This window comes from Myotis davidii, unplaced genomic scaffold, assembly GCF_000327345.1.
Source record: "Myotis davidii unplaced genomic scaffold, ASM32734v1 scaffold50, whole genome shotgun sequence".
Taxonomy (NCBI): Eukaryota; Metazoa; Chordata; class Mammalia; order Chiroptera; family Vespertilionidae; genus Myotis; species Myotis davidii.
The window spans coordinates 464,978-486,038 of record NW_006282004.1 but is presented as its reverse complement, the minus strand read 5'-3'; the positions used below and the strand labels follow the sequence as shown (position 1 = coordinate 486,038).

At 41.1% G+C, this 21,061-nt stretch overlaps 1 protein-coding gene across 4 annotated transcripts in view; it reads left to right on the top strand.

Moving 5' to 3' along the window:
* FNIP2 (folliculin interacting protein 2) overlaps positions 1-21,061 on the top strand; it is an 88,499-nt gene that overhangs the window by 15,637 nt on the left and 51,801 nt on the right. For 3 of the 4 annotated variants that reach the window (XM_006752657.2, XM_006752660.2, XM_015564173.1), the window contains exons 2-8: positions 5,247-5,373; positions 8,396-8,542; positions 10,074-10,174; positions 10,279-10,350; positions 12,646-12,746; positions 12,917-13,006; positions 14,525-14,596. In XM_006752657.2, coding sequence (XP_006752720.1) covers positions 5,247-5,373; positions 8,396-8,542; positions 10,074-10,174; positions 10,279-10,350; positions 12,646-12,746; positions 12,917-13,006; positions 14,525-14,596 — 710 coding nt within the window. The remainder of the gene's footprint in view (positions 1-5,246; positions 5,374-8,395; positions 8,543-10,073; positions 10,175-10,278; positions 10,351-12,645; positions 12,747-12,916; positions 13,007-14,524; positions 14,597-21,061) is intronic. The other variant, XM_006752659.2, reaches the window with a different exon arrangement.

Sequence of the window (21,061 nt, the reverse complement as noted above, 5' to 3'; positions counted from 1 at the left end):
CCTGCGATTGGAGACTGATGGGGGTCAATGCCTTTGGGCTACCAGTATGTGAGAGGGGGCAGGCTGGGCTGAGGGACACTCCCCCTCACCCCTACCCAGTGCCCGAATTTCGTGCACCGGGCCCCTAGTATTATAATATTTTGTCATTGCTGTGTGAACACGTTATATAAAGACATGTGGTTTTAGCATGTGATCCTCACAATCATATATAGAATTGTTTTAGTGGGGGAGAAATAGGCTCTCAGGTACAAGCTACTTATGCATAAACTTTGATGGTCATCTTTGTTAAGGATCAATTATATTAGGGAAAATGTGGGGAACCTGAATGTTACTTTAGTTTTGACCTTCCTCAGACATAGTATGTATTATATTGGTCAACGATCTCTTATCCTACAATTCCAAAATCCTGAAATCTCTCAAAATATTTTTGGAATTGACCTGAACTGATGTAAGGCTATTATAATCTCTATCTAAGCCACTTGGCATAAATATTCATAACTTGGGCTGATGAACTATTAATTTGTTTGATTTGGGGACTTGACTACACCTCAGACCCTGTAAGAAGCATTACATAATATATGGTATAAGCTTCTTTCTATCTATAGAATTCTGGAACATCTGGCCCCAAGGATCTCATTTAAAGGATTGTGTATCTGAACTTCTCTTTGAGTTATGCTTTACAATTTTAAAAGTAATTTCATACCTATTCTCTGTTTTTCCTGACACCCTTGTGAGATATACAAGGCAGATACATTTGGGGAATGCTGAGCCCTGGAGTAAGTTGAAAGTGGCAGAGCTAGAGTTAGAAGCTGTGTTTACCCAGGCGAATACTAATCCATATTCCAAGCATCATGTCCTCTCTGACTAGCACTCATCCCCCACTGTGTGGACGACCTTTTTATCATTTAAGTTCCCCAGAAGCCACAAAGACATTTAGCACCATACCTGTAACAGTATAGTTTACTTATTTATTTATGGGTTGGCTTTCCCATATCAGATTGTAAGCATTTTGAGGTAGGAACTGGATCCTGTCCTGGTCTCTGGGTCAAGCAGGTGTTAAAAGTATGTGGAAGGAATGAATGCAGGAGTGTGCTTTTGGACTCAAATTACAATGAGTGCTCTTTCCATGCCATGCTGCCAATCATAGAGATTTATTATTTCATCCCACACATTTCTTTTACAAAAGGAATAAAGGATTTATATATCCCCTACTTTCTTGAAGATAGAAGAAATTGCAGCCAACATCCAATATAAGTTTCTTTGATAAAATAATAGGGATACATGTACTTGGAATAATTTTAATTTTACAATTTTTATTTTATTTTATTTTGGAATCATTTAGAAGTTATATCTTTAAGTCAGCATTATTTTCTGATGAGAATTGGAACCTTCAAGGGCCTTTTCACTATACTCTTGAACACAGGACAGTAATTTAGTGGTGAATTTTTATGTAGTTCCTCTGAAACTAAATTAGGCAATTTGTGCAGCTAAGGCTATATCAGTACAAAACAGGGAAGAGAGGAAAGTTAAGTAATTTGCAAATTTCTTATCTTGTTAGCCATCTTCTGAGAATACTAACCTAGCCCAAAATTTTTTTTAAAATTAGTTACTGCCATCTATTTACATAATTTTATTCTTAAAATAAATAGGTTGGGAAATAATGTACATTGGGCTGACCCGGTGAACTCTGACTGCCATCTCAAGCACATCTTCCCTGTTCCTCCCCCACTAGTCTTCCTTTATTTTCTGCTACTAGCCATTAGGGTCTCCTTGCTGTTCCCGAGCAAACCTTTTGAGAGGGTTTCCATTTGTTTTTTGAAAAAGAGGAAAGGAGCAGTGGGAGTTGGCAGAAAAGAGAACAAAGAAGAGAGTTTAAGAGTGGCTGGAAAATATCCTTGTTTATAGTAGATTTCGTAGGACCAGGAGTTAGATTTGTTCACTGCTTTATCCTGTGCCTGGAGGAATGTGTGGCACACAGTTGGAGCTATTGTTAAATGGATAGTATCTGCCAATTTTGGTTGTGGTCATTATTGTTGGTTTTGTTTTGTTTCATTTACCCTTTCTTGGACCATTAAAATTTTCGTATCATACCTGATTCTTTAAAAATTCACATTCTTGGATTACAAGACTGCTCTTTAGACTCTTCATGTGAACTTATTTTTCACTACATAGGGTTGTTTCCTTGTGTGACAGCAAGAGTAAAAACACTTTTGAAGTAGTCTTCTTTCATTGAGCATGCTTCAGCATGGGTGTTCAAGGGAGGCATCAACATTAGAACAGGTCTTGGAGGATGTACACTCTACAACAAATCATACAACTACGGCTTTCATCCTTATTAGCCATGACTCCTTGAAATTCTGGGTATGTGAGTCAGCACCACCTCTCCATTTGCCCTGAAAATGGTTTTTTCAAACAGCTTTAATTTTCAAATTCCTTATCTTGTTAGCCATCTTCTGAGAATACTAACCTAACCCAAAATTTTTTAAAAAAAATTTAAAACATAGGTGAGATGATGCCCTTCCCTTTCTCAGAAGGTTAGAATGACACACTACTGCTTGTGGGACAAACATGGTATATTCCTTGGCATAGCATTCAGAGTCCTTCACAAGTAATCCTGAACCATCTTTCTTATGTAATCCTTTTGCTGCTAGACATGTTCCAACTACCCAAGACTTTGACATTGTTCCATTTCACTTTTTGTGTTTGTGTCATGCCTTAATCTGCAAGGACTCTGCTCCCTGTTCCTCATCACATGTTTAATCCTTATCATCCTTCATCAAATATTGCTTCTTCCAGGAATTTTTCTCCATTCTTTCTCTTGCTCTCTATATTCTGCCTTGCCCTCTTATTTTCATGTAGTTACCTACATGATTGTTTTCTAGATTTTAGGTTCTTTGTGAATAGGGACTTAGACGTTTCTTATTGTATCCCGCTTGACTACCAGCATTCCTGGGCTTTTCTCAGCTTGTAGAAGCATAATTCCAGTCTTTGTCTCTGTCATCGCATAGCTGTCTTCCCTCTGTGTCTGTGTCAGATTTTTCTCTTTTTATGAGGACACCAGTCTTGGATTAGGGCTGATCCTAATCTTGTAGGACCTCAACTTAACTACATCTGTAAAGACTGTGTTTCCAAACAAGTTTATATGCACAGGTACTGGGAATTAGGAATGAACAGATCTTTTGAGGCAACATAATTTAACTCCAATATATAGTTATATATATTTTACAGAGAATTCTGTTTTGTGTACTTAAAGTCATTTGAACTATTGCTTACCTTTCAGGTAAGTAATTTAGACTTTGTTCACTTGCTTCCTGATCTTGATTATATAAGACCAGAAATAAGATCTGGCTTCACTTCCAACCAGGTAAATCTTAGCATCATAGACTTTTAAAACCTAGAAGGATCCATATAAGTCTTTTTGTTGACATTTTACATTAAAATGTAAAATTTTTGTGCCTCAGGTCACATAGCTGTGACCATAAAGTAGACAGGTAATACCATGACCCTTGATGCCAGGGATAGTGTTTTTTCCTTGCTTTCAAAAAAAGCAAAGAAATGAGGTAGTTCTGATTAAAATAAATGTCTTTACTATAGTCATATACTTTAAGGCAAAAGCTTAAGGAATATTTTCATACTTCTGAATCATACCGAGTTGCCGTCAGGAAAGTACCATGAACTGTGGTTGGTGCCCATAGTCACTCCACAGTGACCGTGGGTTGACTGTTGAAGTGAATGTGAACATGAAGAGAATGAATGATGTACGTGATTATGAATACCTCAAGCCCTGTGTGTGGAGGATGGAAGGGAAAAGAGCTGGCAGTGTGCTGGGAGGTTTCCCTAGATTACCTCCTTTAATCTTCACAATAGGCCCTAAGTGTTGCTTGGAGGAACTTTCCCAAGCCCCCATTAAATCAGTGGGAGGCAGAGCTGAGATCTGAGCCCAGGCCTGTCTCAGTCTGAAATGCTCATTTAATCTCCTTTGTCCTGCCTGTATTTCCTTCACCAAATGACTCAGCTGCAATTTCTTCTAATATTAGTGATGTCAAAATTATAATTAGGTGTTAAACCAAAGACAATATTGATATGGAAGAAGATGAATAGTTTCTCTCATATTTTAGAAAATACATTCTAAGGAATTTTGGTCAAAAAAAATTGGACAGTCTTGACATACAGACTTTGTTCTTCCTACATCTTTTATTTCCATCTTTTAAAGTCAAAACTAATATGAAACTTTTAATAAGGTAATCATTATTAAATTTTAACTCTTCTGGACAGGCTGTCTTCAGTTTGATTGATATTTGAGTCAGTATTGCCCCTCAGAAATAAGGATTGAACAACTTGCTTTGTAAATTATGCTATTTTGAAAAAATATATTACGAGTTCAGGCCCTTCATAATGAAGGCAATAGATTGAACAAGAAGCACAAAGTAATTAAGTCTTTTTTGAGTTTTTATTTTTAAGAATTTTAATTTGTTTACTATGTTTTAACTAGAGGCCCAGTGCACAAAAATTTGTGTACTCGGGGTGGGGGAGGGGTCCCTCAGCCCAACCTGTGCCCCTCGCAGACTGGGACCCCTCTGGGGATGACCACCTGCTCCCTGGGGGGATCGGGCTCAAGCCCTCTGGCAGCCCAGCAGCTCTCGGGGGATGTCCACTTACCAGCAGGGAGCAGACCTAAGCTGCAGTCAGACATCCTTAGTGCTGCTTGAGGAGATGGGAGAGGCTCCTGCCACCACCGCTGTACTGGCAGCCGTCAGCCTGGCTTGTGGCTGAGCAGAGCTCCTCCTGTGGGAGTGCACTGACCACAAGGGGACAGCTCCTGCATTGAGTGTCTGCCCCCTGGTGATCAGTGTGTGTCATAGTGACCAGTCATTCCCAGTCGTTCTGCTGTTAGGGTCAGTTTGCATATTACCCTTTTATTATATAGGATAGAGGCCTGGTGCACGGGTGGAGGCCGGCTGGGATTAGGGTGGGGGTCCTGCTTGGGTGCCTGGCCAGCTTGGGTGAGGGGCTGATGGCTGTTTGCAGCTGGCCACACCCCCTTCAGGGTGGGGATCCCCACATGGACATTGGCAATGTTTGTATGGCCCATTGGCGTCCACAGACAAGGCCGTCTGCCCCAGGTATGAAGGGATCACTGTCTCTGCATACTTGTGGCCTTCTGATAGCACACAGGCGCATAGGTGGGGAAAATTATTCCAGGTCATACAGATACCATAACTTCTTTCTCTTTTTTAAATCCATAGTTGGTCATGTTCGGAGTTTGACCTGAATGAGATTCGCCTGATTGTTTACCAAGACTGTGAAAGGCGAGGTAGACAAGTCTTGTTTGATTCTAAAGCTGTTCACAACATTGAAGAGGTGGCAACTCAGGTATGAAATGCACTTTTATTTTCATCTTTTTTGTTGGTGCTTCTAACAATCCCTTTCTGATCAATCACTTATTAAATCATAATTGTCTCTTTGGGCTCTGTGGTACACAGCCATTGATAGTTCAGAAGAAACATAAGAAAATTTTCCCGCCTTCCCTTCCATCTTCTGGGCTACATTTGTATTCTTTTGTTTTTTGCTTTTAATTCTCACTGAGGATATTTTTTCCACTGATTTCTAGGGATAGTGGATGCAGCAGAGGAAGGGAGAGAGAGAGAGAGAGAGAGAGAGAGATTGAGAGAGAGAGAGAGAGAGAGAGAGAGACATTGATGTGAGAGAGAGACATCGATTGCCTCCTGCACCTGCCCCTACTGGGCTGGGGAACCTGCCACCAAGGTACGTGTCCTTAACCGGGAATCAAACCCATGACCCCTTGGTCAGTGGGCTGATACTCTGACCACTGAGCAAAACCAGCCCGGACTGCATTTGTATTCTTATTATTGCACAGATGAAACTGTTAGCAAGTAATTGTGACAGATGCCAAGCATTGTATTGTAAATATTACTAGAGGTGCATTTGCTGGTGAGTAGCAATCTAGTAGGATTTTAATACCAAATATGTGCAGCGTAAAAGGAAATCTGAGAACTCTAAAATTCATAAAGTGTTAGCCTGAAGGGAAAATAATTAGATCACTCTGTCAGTATTTCTCTTAGACAGTGCTACAGAGCACTGGGCTAAACACAATTAAATATCTCTCCTCAGTGTGGGGCTTCAGCATGCTAACATGCCTTGTCATCTTCACTCAAAAGGGAGTGCTTTTGACCTGTCTGGCCAAAGAAGCTTTTATTTATTTCCTTTTCTCAGTGGGAGGCAGGGTAGTGGAGTTGGTGGTGAGGGGCAGGGCACAGGAGGACCTGGAGATGGGGCAAGTGAGGGCAGAGCAGCTTTGATCCCTTGGAGCCAGAACGGGAAAGGCGAAGTGATGTGTCCAGGTGAGGAGCAGAGTCTGGCCCTCCCTGAGTCTCCTGGACGTTAGTCCAGGGTACTTGCAAGTTGTCACCATTAGGCCTTTCATTCTCTTTTCAATAGTTATTCAGCTATTTGCAAATGAGATAAATCCATTATATTCATTCTTTACTTGCTACCTATACTGACCAAATTCTGGCAATTTACAGAACGTGTAGCTAAAGTAAATGAATAGTTTATGTCATGCTTGTTGTCTCATCAGGGCCAAGGGGCTGTTTTCCTGCTTTTGATAAGGATCCTTTCTGCAGGAAGGAAGTGTTTGGTTAAAGGCAGTTAGCTGGGTGGATTCTGTAGTGCATTAAAGTGGAAGTCTGCCAGGTAGCTAATCATTACAGTAGTTGTTGGGCTTGTTAGGTAGGTTTGAGGGATGGGGGCGGGGGGGGGGGAAGAATTGAAATGTCTCAGGTGATTCACCTGTAAGCTTTAATGGTGGATTTGTATCAAAGTTTAGGTGAACACTTGACCCTTTGTTTGGTGGGCGGGACGTGGTTTCCCCTTGATTTCCCATATCATTTCCTGTTGCCCTGAAGACCTTGCACAGCTGGCTTAGTTGGGGGCTCCTAATGCTCATAACAGGTGGAGGGGGAAACAATTCTCACTGGTTTTCAAAAAGCAACTGGAATCTTTAGTCAGAGCAGCGCTGACACTGGCATCTGGAATATAAGCTTTTTTGGAAGCACTCGTTTAATCAAAAAGGCAACTAGGTCCGGGGAGGTTTGTCATGTGCCCAAGGCTACAGGAAGTTCAGTGGGCGCTCTCTTCACTGTACCAGGTGCTATCTCCAATTATAGACTACTCAGAATGTTGTACCCCAGCCAAAGGCTCCAGCAGTTTGTGAGGCAGGTGTGGGCTTCGTGTCACTTTAGGTCCTCTGAGGGGCTGTGTGTCTGGCTTAAGTGGTATTAAGTAACAGCGAGATTTGAAGAGGGTGTTGAGGGAGTGTCAGATGCCCGGGAAAACCAAGTGCAACTTTGAATGCCATTACTGCTGGAGAGGCTGTTATGGACCAGCACAGTTTACGTTTTCCTTACATTCTTTCCCCATTTTCAGCCCTCCACCCCCTTGGTAAGCACAATACCTCATGAGTTTGTATCAAGCACATGACTGCAGGCATTTGCATTAGACCACCAGTGTGACTGTCACATTGGAGATTAGATAAGCTGCAGTTGCATTCATCGTTTTCCAAGCAAAAACTGCACATGGAAAAACAAGACTCGGAATAGCAACAACTTACCATAGAGGGCACAGGATGCTTCTGTTGGGAGTACTATCTTTGGGTGTAGAAAGAAGGGAAAATTTAATAAAGATGTATCTGTATACCTTTATGTCATAAAATTAGCAGTGAACTCTGTTTAGGGAATGTATAGCAGATGACCTTCTAGTACCTCTAACCTTCAAAGGCCAAATTTCCATCACATGCTGTGCAACTCGCTGGAGCTCTGGTTTCAGAGTTTTGGCTTCATCTTTCACAAACTCAACTTCATGATTTTCCTTCCGATTACCTTTAAAGGAGTTTTAAAGGAGATGTGTCATTAAATACACAAACCCAGTCTTTCCAAATTAATATTTTTGTTTTCTTAGTTCCATTTGGAAAAAATTGGAATTTGAAGCAATGTCTTTCTCATTTTTTTAAAATAAATTATGACTCTCTTTAATACTCAAAATCCTCTAATAATAAATACAGAGACCGGAGCTCTTGATTTTGAAACATGAATTGGAAAGTAAATAATAGTGGCATTATTTAAAGAGGATAAAGTCTTAACACATAACCCACCACCTTCTGTCCAGTACTCTTCTCCAGCATTTTCCCTCCTAAATATTATAGATTCTTAGGAACCACATTTTGTCCTCAGTAGAAAAATAAAAATAAAAGCTTCTGGTTTCTATGCACGTAGCACAGCATACAGAATGTTCTAACAAAGGAGTTCCCAATGCGGAGCGTGTTGAGGAAGCCCGTTATATTCAGCCACACTCACCTTGCCTGTCTCTCCGAACCCAGAAAACAGAGGATGTCCCTATTCAAACGTCCACCAAGTGCTGTCAGGGAGGCGGCAGCAGCAGCAGCAGCACCAGCAGCAGCATCTCTTCCTACAGTTCTTCTGGGGGAGCCTCACAGTACGCGAAGGAGCAGCTTCCCAAGTACCAGGTACCCCATCCCTCTCATGTGGAGTGCCCCGGGGTGAAGTCATTTACGCTAATTTCTCCACAGGGAGTAATGCCTGCTGGAAGGTTCCACTCCAGGAATATGAGAATCAGTGTTACAAAACGTGCTCTCTTAAATGTTTCACATCAATGCTGTTTTCATACGGTGGCTTTTATCTCCTGATAAAAACTGTGATCAAGCAGAGATAATACAACCCAATGAGGCAGAGGTAAACCCTCTGGTTTTGCTCCCTTATTATGAGAAGCTGATTAATACACATGTGTTCCCCAGCTTTATTATAAGAACTCTAAGGATTCTGGGAATGTACATGGGCCTTCTAAGAAAATAGCACTTGCCAGTAGAAGGGAGAAAAGAAAACCTTGAATAGGAGAAGAAAGGGCAAGGTGTAACTTGAGTGTGAAGGACAGAGGCCTGGGAGCATCTTTTATGCTGGCTTGTGTGTGTGTGTGTGTGTGTGTTGTAAGTCAGTAGGGGCTAGGGATTAGGGTTATTGAGAAATATATTGGCTAACTAGATATAAGAAAAGTTTTATAAATATTAAATAGCAGAGGCTGTACATTGATGGAAGGTATATCAGTTTTTTCCTTTTTGATCCATGTAAAATTTTGTCTGTCATGTTGCTGGAAGAGCAAAGCCAAGGAAATAACTGGCAGCCACACGTCTATAGAACTTTATTAATTTCCTGGTCAGGATTTGTGCCATGTATTTGCCTTTATTTCACAGTGCTGCTGGGTCTCAGAGTATAGAATATGCCCTGGCCGGTGTGGCTCAGGTGGTTGAGCATTATCTCATGCACCAAAAATTAACTGATTGAGAATCACACTTGGAATGTGGACCTTGTAGCCCAAGAAAGAGCAGTTTATAAAAATGGAGGTCGTGTGTGGAAGTTACCAATACAGAATATGAAAGCAAGTTGGTTTCTGTCTGTATGTAGTAAGAAGGGGTTAGTTTTAGCTGTAACCAGAGAGGAGCCTAATTAAACAAAGCTGATAGATTTATGTTTCTCTTTCTTCCTCTGCAAACACGTACAGGTAGATGTATATATGTGATAGTGTGTGTATATGAGTGTACTTGCATGTATGTATGTATGCATGTGTATATTTGTAGTTAAGAAAGATTGAGAAGAGGGTATTAAGGATGACCCTGTTCTCCTTAAAACAGGGTAGTAAAGAGTGACCCTGTTTCCTCCATAACATAATCTTTCTATGTAGAGTTTATCAATGGAGATAATAAAAACATTTGTTTCTCATAACAAAATTAAAAATAATCTGATAAAACACTGGGATCCTTCTGAAGATATTGTGTAATAAGAAGAAATCATGGGCATTAGTAATAATTTGAGAAAAAATAGGCTATCATCATTAAGATCATAGAATGATCAATTGCATTGTGATAAGTAATTACCCACTTAAACTAAAGAGGGACCCAGAGGTTAATGAACATTATTTCAGGTGCCTTGTGTATCACATTGTGCCACACGCTAACTGATTTTGGTTTCTTTCGTGTGTGGCAGTACACAAGACCAGCTTCGGATGTCAACATGCTAGGGGAAATGATGTTTGGCTCAGTTGCAATGAGTTACAAGGGCTCCACCTTAAAGATACACTATATACGGTGAGTTTGGGCTTCTTTTTCTACTGGTTGTGAGAAGTGTTATGGTGATATTGAGTCATTAATTCCAAAATGTATTTTGTTTCCTCCCCACCCTCCACACACAGCTCTCCTCCGCAACTGATGATTAGTAAAGTCTTCTCTGCTAGAATGGGCAGCTTCTGTGGGAGCACAAATAAGTAAGTATGGAATTTTGCATATCACCCCCCCCGCCGCCCTTTTTCTAGGTGGCTATTTCTGGATACAGTAATTCTTCAAGGGCCAATAATGCCTTTTGAAATGAGAAGCAGGGTAAGTCCACATTAACACAGGGATCTTAAAAGTGGACATTTTCCTATACACAGTGCACATGAAAAGGCTTTTTGACTTTATCAGGTAGACTTAAAAACAAATGACCGCTTCTCTGTATCTTTTGGGTCCCTCTGGTGTACACTATGTTCTTACTACCATCACTAAGCTTCCACACCCTAGAACAGCGGTCAGCAAACTGCGGCTCGTGAGCCACATGCGGCTCTTTGGCCCCTTGAGTGTGGCTCTTCCACAAAATACCGACTTCTGCGCATGGGCCACGAAGTTTCAATCACACTGTACGTTTGCGCCCGCACGTGGTATTTTGTGGAAGAGCCATGCTCAAGGGGCCAAAGAGCCACATGTGGCTCGCGAGCCACAGTTTGCCGACCACTGCCCTAGAAAATGAACAGCAAAGGGAGGAAAAAGAGGAATCACATTAATGAGTTTATGGAACTTACCAGTCTTTTTGTCCTTTAAAACAAACTTGAAAACGTGTTTGTTAGTGTGTTTATTTGTTTAAGGAACAAAGTGCACAGAGAGTCTTTCCAGGCTGCTGAGGACCTGTTTGGCAGGACGGGCTGTCCATGCTTGCATCTGATCAGCTGTCAGTGTGGCCTCTGTGCTCGGCTGGTTCTTGGGCCGTGCAGTTTTCTGATTTTCACTCAAGAGTTTTTTCTTCCTCTAATTATCTACTTCTGTGTAGAGGAAAAATACTGAAATAGCCAACTTAACTCTTATTCTGGCACATTTGTTCATATATTTTGAATTTTGCTAGCAGGCATATTTTATATACTTTTAAAATATAAACACTTGTTATACTTTGGTACATTTGAAAGAAAAGTTAGTTATAAATCAAAGGGCCATCCTTGTGAGTGAAATGAAGGCTGTTATCCTGGGAAATTAAAAATATATTCCTTTGTAGATTTGAGTACCATCATGTAAATCTGCTTACTCTTCAACAAAGTAATGGATTTATTTGTTCGAGCACTTAGCATTGGACTGTCATGACTTACGCCAGTATGAGAAGTGATGTTTATTTCTTGTGAGAGATTCTTTTTCAGACCCTTGATATTACCTGAACATTTATTGCCTGAACTCTCTATAGTAGAATATTGAGCTCAGATTTCACTAAAAATCACTGTGGCCTCATTATTCTGTATTACCTTCAAAATATTTATATTTATTTTACTTATAATAAATACAATGAATTATTAAAATCTGCTTCCCTCACAAATTTTTAGATATTGCGAACTCAAACTTCTATAGGAATCATATCAATTTCTGTTGTATTCTCTTCCTGAAAAAAGTTGCTGAATTGCTCATTGATGTTAACTAAAAGTTCAAATTAATGCCCTAACTGGTTTGGCTCAGTGGATAGGGCGTCAGCCTGTGGACTGAAGGGTCCCAGGTTCGATTCTCGTCAAGGGCATGTACCGTGGTTGCGGGCACATCCCCAGTAGGGGGTGTGCAGGAGGCAGCTGATCGATCTTTCTAACTCTCTATTCCTCTCCCTTCCTCTCTGTAGAAAATCAATGAACTATATTAAAAAAAAGAGCTCAAATTAATTTTGTTGTAAAGATATTTATAAAATTACCTTTGAAATGAATGATAACATCTTGAGTGTCAGTCACTAAAACAGAAGTTAGAAATTAATAGCAATATCCTATGTGTCAGCCACTGATCAAAATTTGTAGAGTTTGGCCCTGGCCTGTGTGGCTCAGTTGGCTGGAGAATCGTCCCATACACTCAAAAGTCTTGGATTCAATTACTGGTCGGGGCACATGCCCGGGTTGCAGATTAGACCCCCCAGTCGGAGTGCATATGGGAGGCAACTGATTGATGTTTCTCTCTCACATCAATGTGTCTCTCTCTCTCCCCTTCCCTTTCTCTCGCTAATGAATTTTTAAACATTCATAGAGTTTGGTATCCCATGTAATGGGAAACTGTTAGGAATGCATTGTTTGGTTTTATAGGTTGGACTGCCTCCAAAAAGCTTTTCTTTTCTTTTTCTCTAGCAAGTTCCCCTAAAGTTTATTTCACATTGGTAGATGTGAGACTATTCATTTATAAAGAAAAGTCTGAGCAATTGATGTGTCTATATTTGAGATTCTCTTAGAAAGCAGCTTTATTCATCTCTTGACATTTTTCTTCTCTTTCTCCCTTCCTCCCCTCCTGGGATTTAGTTTGCAAGACAGCTTTGAATACATCAACCAAGACCCCAACTTGGGAAAGCTGAACACAAATCAGAATAATTTGGGTCCTTGTCGTACTGGAAGTAACCTAGGTAAAATCAGCCCCATGAATGGATTCTTTCTTTCTGAATACTGCTGTTGTTAGTGTGTGTTTTGCTTTATTTGAGTTCATTGTGTTGTGTGTTTTTTTTGCATTATCTTGAATCTGTGTTTATTTTTGTGTATACTTTGTTTGCCCTCCTCTGTGTGTTTCTGTCCTTAGGTCTGCTGCAGGCATGCAGCAGCAAGCTGCTGCAGGGGGTGGCAGAAGGAGGACCTCTCCGGCTCACCCGGAGTGCTTCTTTCTTTGCAGGTTTGTGTGGAATGCTGAGTACGGTGTGACCCACACACATATTAATAAATCTTGGGAAGGTTCCTAGAAAAAAATCCTATTTGGTACCTCTCTAGAAATCCAAGGGGCTCTTGGCGATATTCGTTTCCAATGCAGCCAGTTCATGGTGTTTTGAAAATTCCACCAGTGAACCTCTCTTGTCAATGTCTTTGTTAAACCCCAGGGTAAGCTGATTTTGGTCTGAAATGAGCCCTTAGTGTTTCTAAGAGGATTACATTTTCTAATTTTTGTAGGCCTCTTCTGCTGCTGTGAACCTTTCCCCTTTGCCATGGTATCTTTTATTCATGTGTTCACCTGCATTCGTCCTGCACGGAGTTTCTTCAAAAATCACTCTAATAAAAGCATGGAAGATATCTCTCTCTCTCTCTCTCTCTCTCTCTCTCATTTAAGCAGTTTAAACAAAGTTTTTAGGTTCTTTACAGGTGTAATCATCTCGGTCTCTGTGGGTAGGTAAAGTCTGAGATTCAATTGGCCTTGCTAGCTAAGTCTGTTGAATGGCTGTTGTAGTCTGGCATGATTAACAAGTGTGGGAACCTTCATCACTAACATTAAAGGTTGTGTTTATGGCAAATGGTATTCTGTTCTTCATTGTAGCCTGAAATATGCTTAAACACTATAGTTAAGTGATGCCCTAATAAAACTGACACCTTCCTACCTATTTAGAGTAAGGATAACATGTTTATATACTCTCTGTAAAATTGTGAAAATAAACAGCTTCAAAAAATAGCAAGTTTATTAATCAGGCAGGGCCCTGGGTTTCAAGCTTTCTGTGGCAATATGTCATCTGCATTCTAGCTCGATAAGAATGCAGTTGCAGTTTGAATCAATCTGAAGCATTCCTAGAAGTCTGTAATATTTTAGTGTTTTCTAAAATTCATGCCAGGACATGAGTTTTTCTAAATAACTGCAGCAGTACTGTATATGGGTGTACATGGAAAAGAAGTGGAGGAAGAAATATTTAAAAATGAATATGATCTTTCTATCTGCCAAGAGAGTGGGTTACAAACAGAGAAACATTTTTTACATTTATGAAATGTTTTTCAAGTATTTTTCTTCCTTGAGTTGCCGATAGTTATGACTAAAACTGATTTTAAAGCATTTTGAAAATACAGTGCTATTTAAAAGCTACTCCTAATGAGGAAAATGGCTAAAACCATCTGCATGAGAATCTTTGTTCGTTGTTTTAACTGCATCACTAGTTGATTATTCAGTCTTTTAGAGATGAGCATCACTCAAAAAAGTTTATATGCTACAGTAGGATAGTGCAGGCAAGTCGTTACTTGGTTCTGCTTTCTTCTTACTCTCTGTCTTTTTATGCATTTAATTTTGATTTCTAATTAATCTCTATATAAATTTATGCCAATCATCAATAGCGGTAGCCTATTTTGAAATTCAAACATTATTATACTCATTGAAAAAAAACCCAACTTCCTTCTTTGAAGAGCCCACTAACATGGTTTCCTTTTGCCTTTATCTTAGCACATAGCACTCCAGTTGACATGCCAAGCAGAGGGCAGAATGAAGACAGGGACAGTGGCATTGCTCGATCAGGTATTTGTATTTCCTTTTATTGGTTTATTTAACAGACTGAACTCTTCACGCTGGTGAAGTAGTCGGGAAAATAGAAGACTGGCCTCATCTTCTGGGGTTTTGTTTTGTTTGTTTTTTTCTTCTCCATATTCCAAGATAGCCTCACATATCTGAAGATCTAGAACTTTGGTGCTCAGCATCTAGGAGTGATTGCACAACATGGGGTGTTTTTTCTATTACCCAAACTAATATGAGACTAAGTATATTTTGAGAAATTTATTTTTAGAGGGAAGCTTCCTTGAGCTGATTGTACTGGGAATTTGCTTGCTGAATATTGACTGTAAAATGAGGGGAAGGAAAATATGTGTGGAAGTAACTTTACCCATGACTCAGGGAGGGCCTGCCAGCTGACGTGGTCACCCTTTCTTCTATCCTAGAGTCACTCCATCTAGATTTTATCTCAGGCACCCTTTCTCTCCTTACTTTAAGCCTGAGCTTTCCTAATACTGGTGGTGAGATCGCTTGGTTTCTGCTTTAGGACACGATTCTGCTACTGATTTTGATTTGTGGTTCCAATCTGAGGTAGATTCTCTACTGGAAAAGAAAGGTAGGAACCTGAAGATCTAGAATTTGGAGGACTTGGAGATGTGTGGGGCTTTGCCATACATTATATGTGGGCCTCTACCTTCCACTGAAGACTAGGAGCACCCGGCTGGTCTCACCAGTGATATGTGCCCATTCACCAGTTAGGCCACCTGGTTGGTGCTTGGTGTCTGAGGACTGGATCCAGGTCTCAGGTGCCTTTCCTCCTGACCGTTCCATCATTTCTGTTTCCAGCTTTGGCACTCAGAAAGGGCTTGGAGGAGTCCTTTACTCTTTCTGTGTAGCTCCAGAGTCCTGCAACATACTTGGTACAGCTTTGCTCCCATGTTATTAGATGTACTTTGTTACTGAGTCCTGCTGTTTGGTTTTATATATGTCACGTAATGTAAAGTGCACAGCATTTTATTTATGGTTAAATAAAAATAGTTGAGTCATCTTGGTCTACTTAAGCTATTTGGAATTCTTTGGCATGGGAGATCTGTCTCTTTCCCCTTGTCCATTCATTAATTCATTCATTCAGCCATTCATTTATATCATGGACTCATAGATATGTATTTTATATTTGGGTTATAACCCAATTCTACATTATTTACTTGCTCAAATTGTTCCAGCTTTGGCCGTGGAAGCCATGGAGCTCTCTCAGTTGGCTCCTGTGTTACTTTAACATACCCGCTTTGGGGTGTGTGTGTGTGTGTGTGTGTGTGTGTGTGTGTGTGTATTTTGAGCACTTCCTTACTTTCTGCCACTCCCAGATGATCCAGACTTGTCTTGTATATTTCCTATTCCAGTCCTAGAATCAGCCGTTTCTCCATAGAGCCCTGTATTTTCTTTGGAGAATAGTATTAGATTCCAAGATTTGGACACAAGATGTGCTTATTGCTACTAGAGTGTCATTTCTTATAGGCCCTCTTAGCTGAGAAGCAAAAAATAGGAGTTTATGCTGTGTATAGACATCTATAATAATAAAGGCATAATATGCTAATTAGACTGGACAGCCGAATGACCTTCCAGATGTCCTTCCGGACGACCTTCCAGACAAAGCTGTGGCTGCGAGGGCTGAGGCAAGGTGCCGTGGGCCAAGCCCAAATTTCGTGCATCAGGCCTCACATCCCCCAAGGGGTCCCAGATTGCAAGAGGGCACAGGCCAGGCCAAGGGACCCCACAGGTGAACAATCAGGGCTGGGGAGGGATGCAGGAGGTTGGCCAGCCAGGGAGGGACTGTGGGAGGGCTCCAGGGCGTGCCCAGCCCATCTCGCTCAGTCTTGATTGGCCAGACCCCAACAGGAAGCTAACCTACTGGTTGGAGTGTCTGCCCCCTGGTGGTCAGTGTCTGCCCCCTGGTGGTCAGCCGGGTGCTCCTAGTCTTCAGTGGAAGTGAGCGGTTGAGCAGCCTTAGCATATCATTAGCATATTACGCTTTGATGGTTGAACGGACAACCGGACACTTAGCATATTAGGCTTTTGTTATATAGGATATTGATATATGTAACATCTGTATCTATATTAAGTTAAATAAGAGTTTGTACTGATATTTTTATTATTCATAACCCATTACCACATGGATCATTCTGCCTTCTCCCCTTGCTTATTTGTAGACTCCCACTCCCACAGTGAGAAGGCTGGCTCTCACCACCTGCCATCCATTTAATTGTTTCACTTCGTATGCATGTATTGCAGTGTCAGCATTGTTAACTGGTAGCCTGCGGGAAACGATTTTATTATCTGGAGTACAGTGTTCGTGTGCAGTTCCTTTTCTCTTTAGTCTCACACACATCCACTTATTTCCAAAGTTACTTAGCTCAGCACCTTCGAGATAGGGGAATTTTAGCAGCCAGGTACCAGGCCAGTAGAATCTCTGAAATCACAACTGACACTGTTTCATCTTGCAAATGGCTTCCTGCATGCCACCAGAAATTCTGATTGCACAAGTCAGTTCTGAAGAACAATTTAAGGTTTTTTTTTTTTTCTCAATAGTCTAGTAAAGAAGTAACTTTAGAAAAGCTTTTTTGTTGTTTGTTTTTTAAATCATTATTTATAGAGAGAAACTCATCCCAGGATAAAAAGGAATTTTAAAGGAGATTTTGCGATTTTCCATCCAAAAGACACCTGAGGTCCTTTGTCCTCCCATGGCAGTCCCTTCTGTAGACATCCCCTTCTGCAGGCCACCTCCAAAGAAAAGAGTGGATGGAGGAGCTTACTTCATGTGTAGCTGCAAACTTATTCTGTGCATAATATGCTCTGGGAATACAAGGGTCACATGGGTTTAAATTCTTAAAGGGGTTTACTTTGTTGTTAGAGAACTAAATTATTTTGGTGGTTTCCACAGTAAGACCAATTTGATACAGTTGAAGTTAAGGAAAGGAATTAGAAGGATAGCACCAATTCTTAACTAGCCAACCATCAAGCCACATTTATTTATTAAACAACAATTTTGTAGCCCCCTGTGTTGTCAGGCTCTACCAGAATTTGGGATGTTTTTAAAGAAGAGTAAAAATATAGCACCAGCCCTCAGAAAGAGTTACATGTAAACCAAGAGTTAAAATACAGTGTGATAACGTAGTACCTCACGAACACTGTGGGGACAAAGAGGAAGAGGAAGGGCCTTTGCCTGGGAAGTCAGAGGGTTGCCTCAGAGGAGATGAGACATTTGAGTGACACCTTGTAGGTAGAACAGAACTGTATCAGAGTTTAGGAAAAGAGCATTTCTGAAAATACTTTGTGCAAGGGTGTGTAGATCCTTGAGTGTATACTGTTAGAATGCTGGACTACAGGGCTGGGAATGTGAGGCCATGTCAGAAGGTAAGGCTGGCTGTGAAGGACTAATTGGAAGGTGCCAGTGCTGTGCTAAGGAATTGGATTTCATCTTGTTGTTGGGGCAGCTAAGGGACGTAACTTGGTTGGCTGTATATTTTAGATCCATGTAGTGCTTCACAGACCCCCTCCAGAGAAGCTGGACCAATACAGTTATTACGAAAACAGATTAATGGCGAAGGGGGTAAGGGAGATGGACAATACATAGGTTTTCCCCCACTTACTTTATTACTTTATTTCAATATAACATCCCCAAACTTATGGGGCTTCTTGCCACTGTGTGTGTGTATGTGCGTGTGTATGTGTGTGTGTGTGTGAAACTAGTATAAAATGGTTATCTGATTTAACATAAAATTTTGAAAATTAGTCCATTGTTGTTGTTTTCCTTTTCACCTCTTTTTGGGGGTAGTATCATAGAAAAATATACAACTTTTTTTTTCTGGGTTATCCAGTGGCTTTTTATAATAACAGAGAGGAAAGAAAATCTTAATTTTGATCTATCCTTAATGCATTTTACTCATAATTTCTCCAATGCCTCTTAGTATAGTTTGTAACATAACAGAATAGGAAATAATGCAGTAACAAGAGGATCCACCTCATTCACGGCCTTAACTAGTTAGAAAGACTTCTTTTTTGAAAGAGGCTTCAGTAAAGGAATAAACTAAATAATAAGCCCACAGTGACTTTTACATTGTAATATTAGCAGTTTACTTACAGGTCTTTGCCTTACTCCCTGAATCTTTGGAATGAATTAAGGAAGTCAAGTGAGAAATACATATATGTTTTTCAGAATTTCATATTCATAAACTTTTACTTACAAATTTGAGAACCATTTTTCTAGTGTCATTGTGGAAGATGAGATGTAGAAGTGGAAGCCAAGAAGGAATATTTTTGCTTACCAAAAGATTGGAAGCATCCTAAGTGTTCATCCCTGGGGATTGGCTCAGTGACATACTTCCCAGTAAGGGAATACCATGTGGCAGTTAAAGGGATTGACGCAGCTTGGCAGGCCTTGGAATAGAAAGTTCTCTTAGGGTGTAGCCACAGTGTGTTACAGTACACTATCATTTATGTTTTTTAAAAAAAGGCATATAAAAGATCTCTCTCTACACATGAAGATAGATAATTATGCACATAGGCTGTCTCTGAAAGGGATACAGCTGGGGTAGGTATGGAGGGGAAATGCACTCTCATTGTATCTTCTCTTGGACATTTTGAATGCGTCCTCTGTACATATATAAATAAAAAAGATGAATGATTTTTAAGAGGTTCTTTTAGTGGTTGCCATTAGAAATATTTCAAGTAAAGTCTTAGAAGAGGGATGAGCTTCAGCCACACCAGGAGGTAATTTGGCAGGGCTGGGTGACAGGTGGGACACACAGGAGATGGGGCAGGAGGGAGGAGCCAAGGGTGACGCTCCAGTTCCTAACTTGGGAAAAGAAGCAACTTGGGATGATGGCGTTAACCAGTTTAGGCAAAGCAGGAGACAGATACTGAGATCACTTTTATTAGAAGTGTCTGTAAGTTGTCCAGCTCTGGGTAGTCAGCTGTAATTTAGAAATAGGAAGCTGGCTCTAAAGAGATGAGTTGGGGCAGAAACTAAAATTTGGAAATCTTGGGTGCCCGAGTAAAGTTCAGAGGGCCGGGACTGAGTCCAGAGTCACTGAGCCTTGTTAACCTACCACCCTAATTCACATTTAGATTCTCTTCCTCACCAAAATGTCCACCTCATCAACAAGGAACAATAATTTCCCCACTCTCTGTGCAACTTCATTTCCTCTGTTCTTCAGAGCAGTAAAATAAACTGAAGATCAGTATGAGGAAAACTTCTAGGATGTACTGTGAAACATTTTTATTTGGGCATTTTAAAATGAACCCTCAGGGTAAGAACACACAGCATCATAGTGTTTGAAGAGGCCGTGGTCTGGGCCGCTGTGCAGATACAGGATGGAGCCCACACCCAGAATGTGGCTTGGATGTCAAGACTGGTGACACCACACACACACCAAGAGGGCGTGAGGTTTATTACCACAGACCGAGGCTTTCTGCTGAGAGCACGGTGGCTTCTCAAGCTGGTCAGAAAATGACCTGCGGAAAAGGGAAAGGAGACTGTTTGGGGGTAGGGTTATGGTGGTTAGGGAGTAGGTCCAGGTGAGGGGTGCTGCACATGGTGTGAACTTCCTACCAGCTCCAAGGAGGGAGTATGAAGCTTCAAAGCTATCAGCAGTCAGACATCACACAGTGGAGTCCAACTTTTTATTACCACAAGGGTCACCATTGAATAATGCAAAATGACATCCCGTTTGTACCTGATACAGTGCTTTGTAGAGAGGTGCAGGAGTCCAAGAGTGTGTGTTCCTGTTTGTTGCCTGTGTAGGGGAAGGGCCGTGGCACCCTGTTGGCCTCGCGTGCATCCATGATGGGAAACGGCTTGAACTGCCATTTATCATCCTTGGCGGTATAACTGTGCTCCTGCCCACGGCTGTTCACAGCTTGGAGGATGGGAGCCCTAAGGAGCTGCTAGGAGGTCATCTCCCACTCATGTCTCCGTCTCTCCGGGCAGTTCACATGGGACAGTTTCTCATCACCTCCAGGGTTCTGATGAGATGTGGAGCTTTCTGCCCAGGCCCCTAGAGCTGCAGAACATAAAGCTGGCTCCCCAGCAGCAGGGGCCCCCCCACAGCTTGTGTTGCAGGCATCTGACCCCTTTTGTGTCAGTGTTGTCCTTTTTTGGTGTGTGGGAAAGGATCACTGGGAACTGGCACCTTTGGCTGCTTCTTCTGTCTTTGTCTCTAACACACCATCCAAATCTTCAGTCACCTCTTTACCTTGGGCTTTGCTTTCTCTACAATGTGTGAACGTGGCAATCTGTACTGTAACTTGAGCAGAACTCCATTTCTTCATTTCTTTAGATTTCTCATATTTCAAGGCAGATCTTTGATATTCTACTGGGATGGATATTTTATTCAATTTCACAATTTGTGGACTCTTTAGCTTTAGCTTTTTCCTTTGTAGGTTTGCCATTATGATTTCAAAATACCTTACTTTTTAAAATAGGCTTTATTTTTTTAG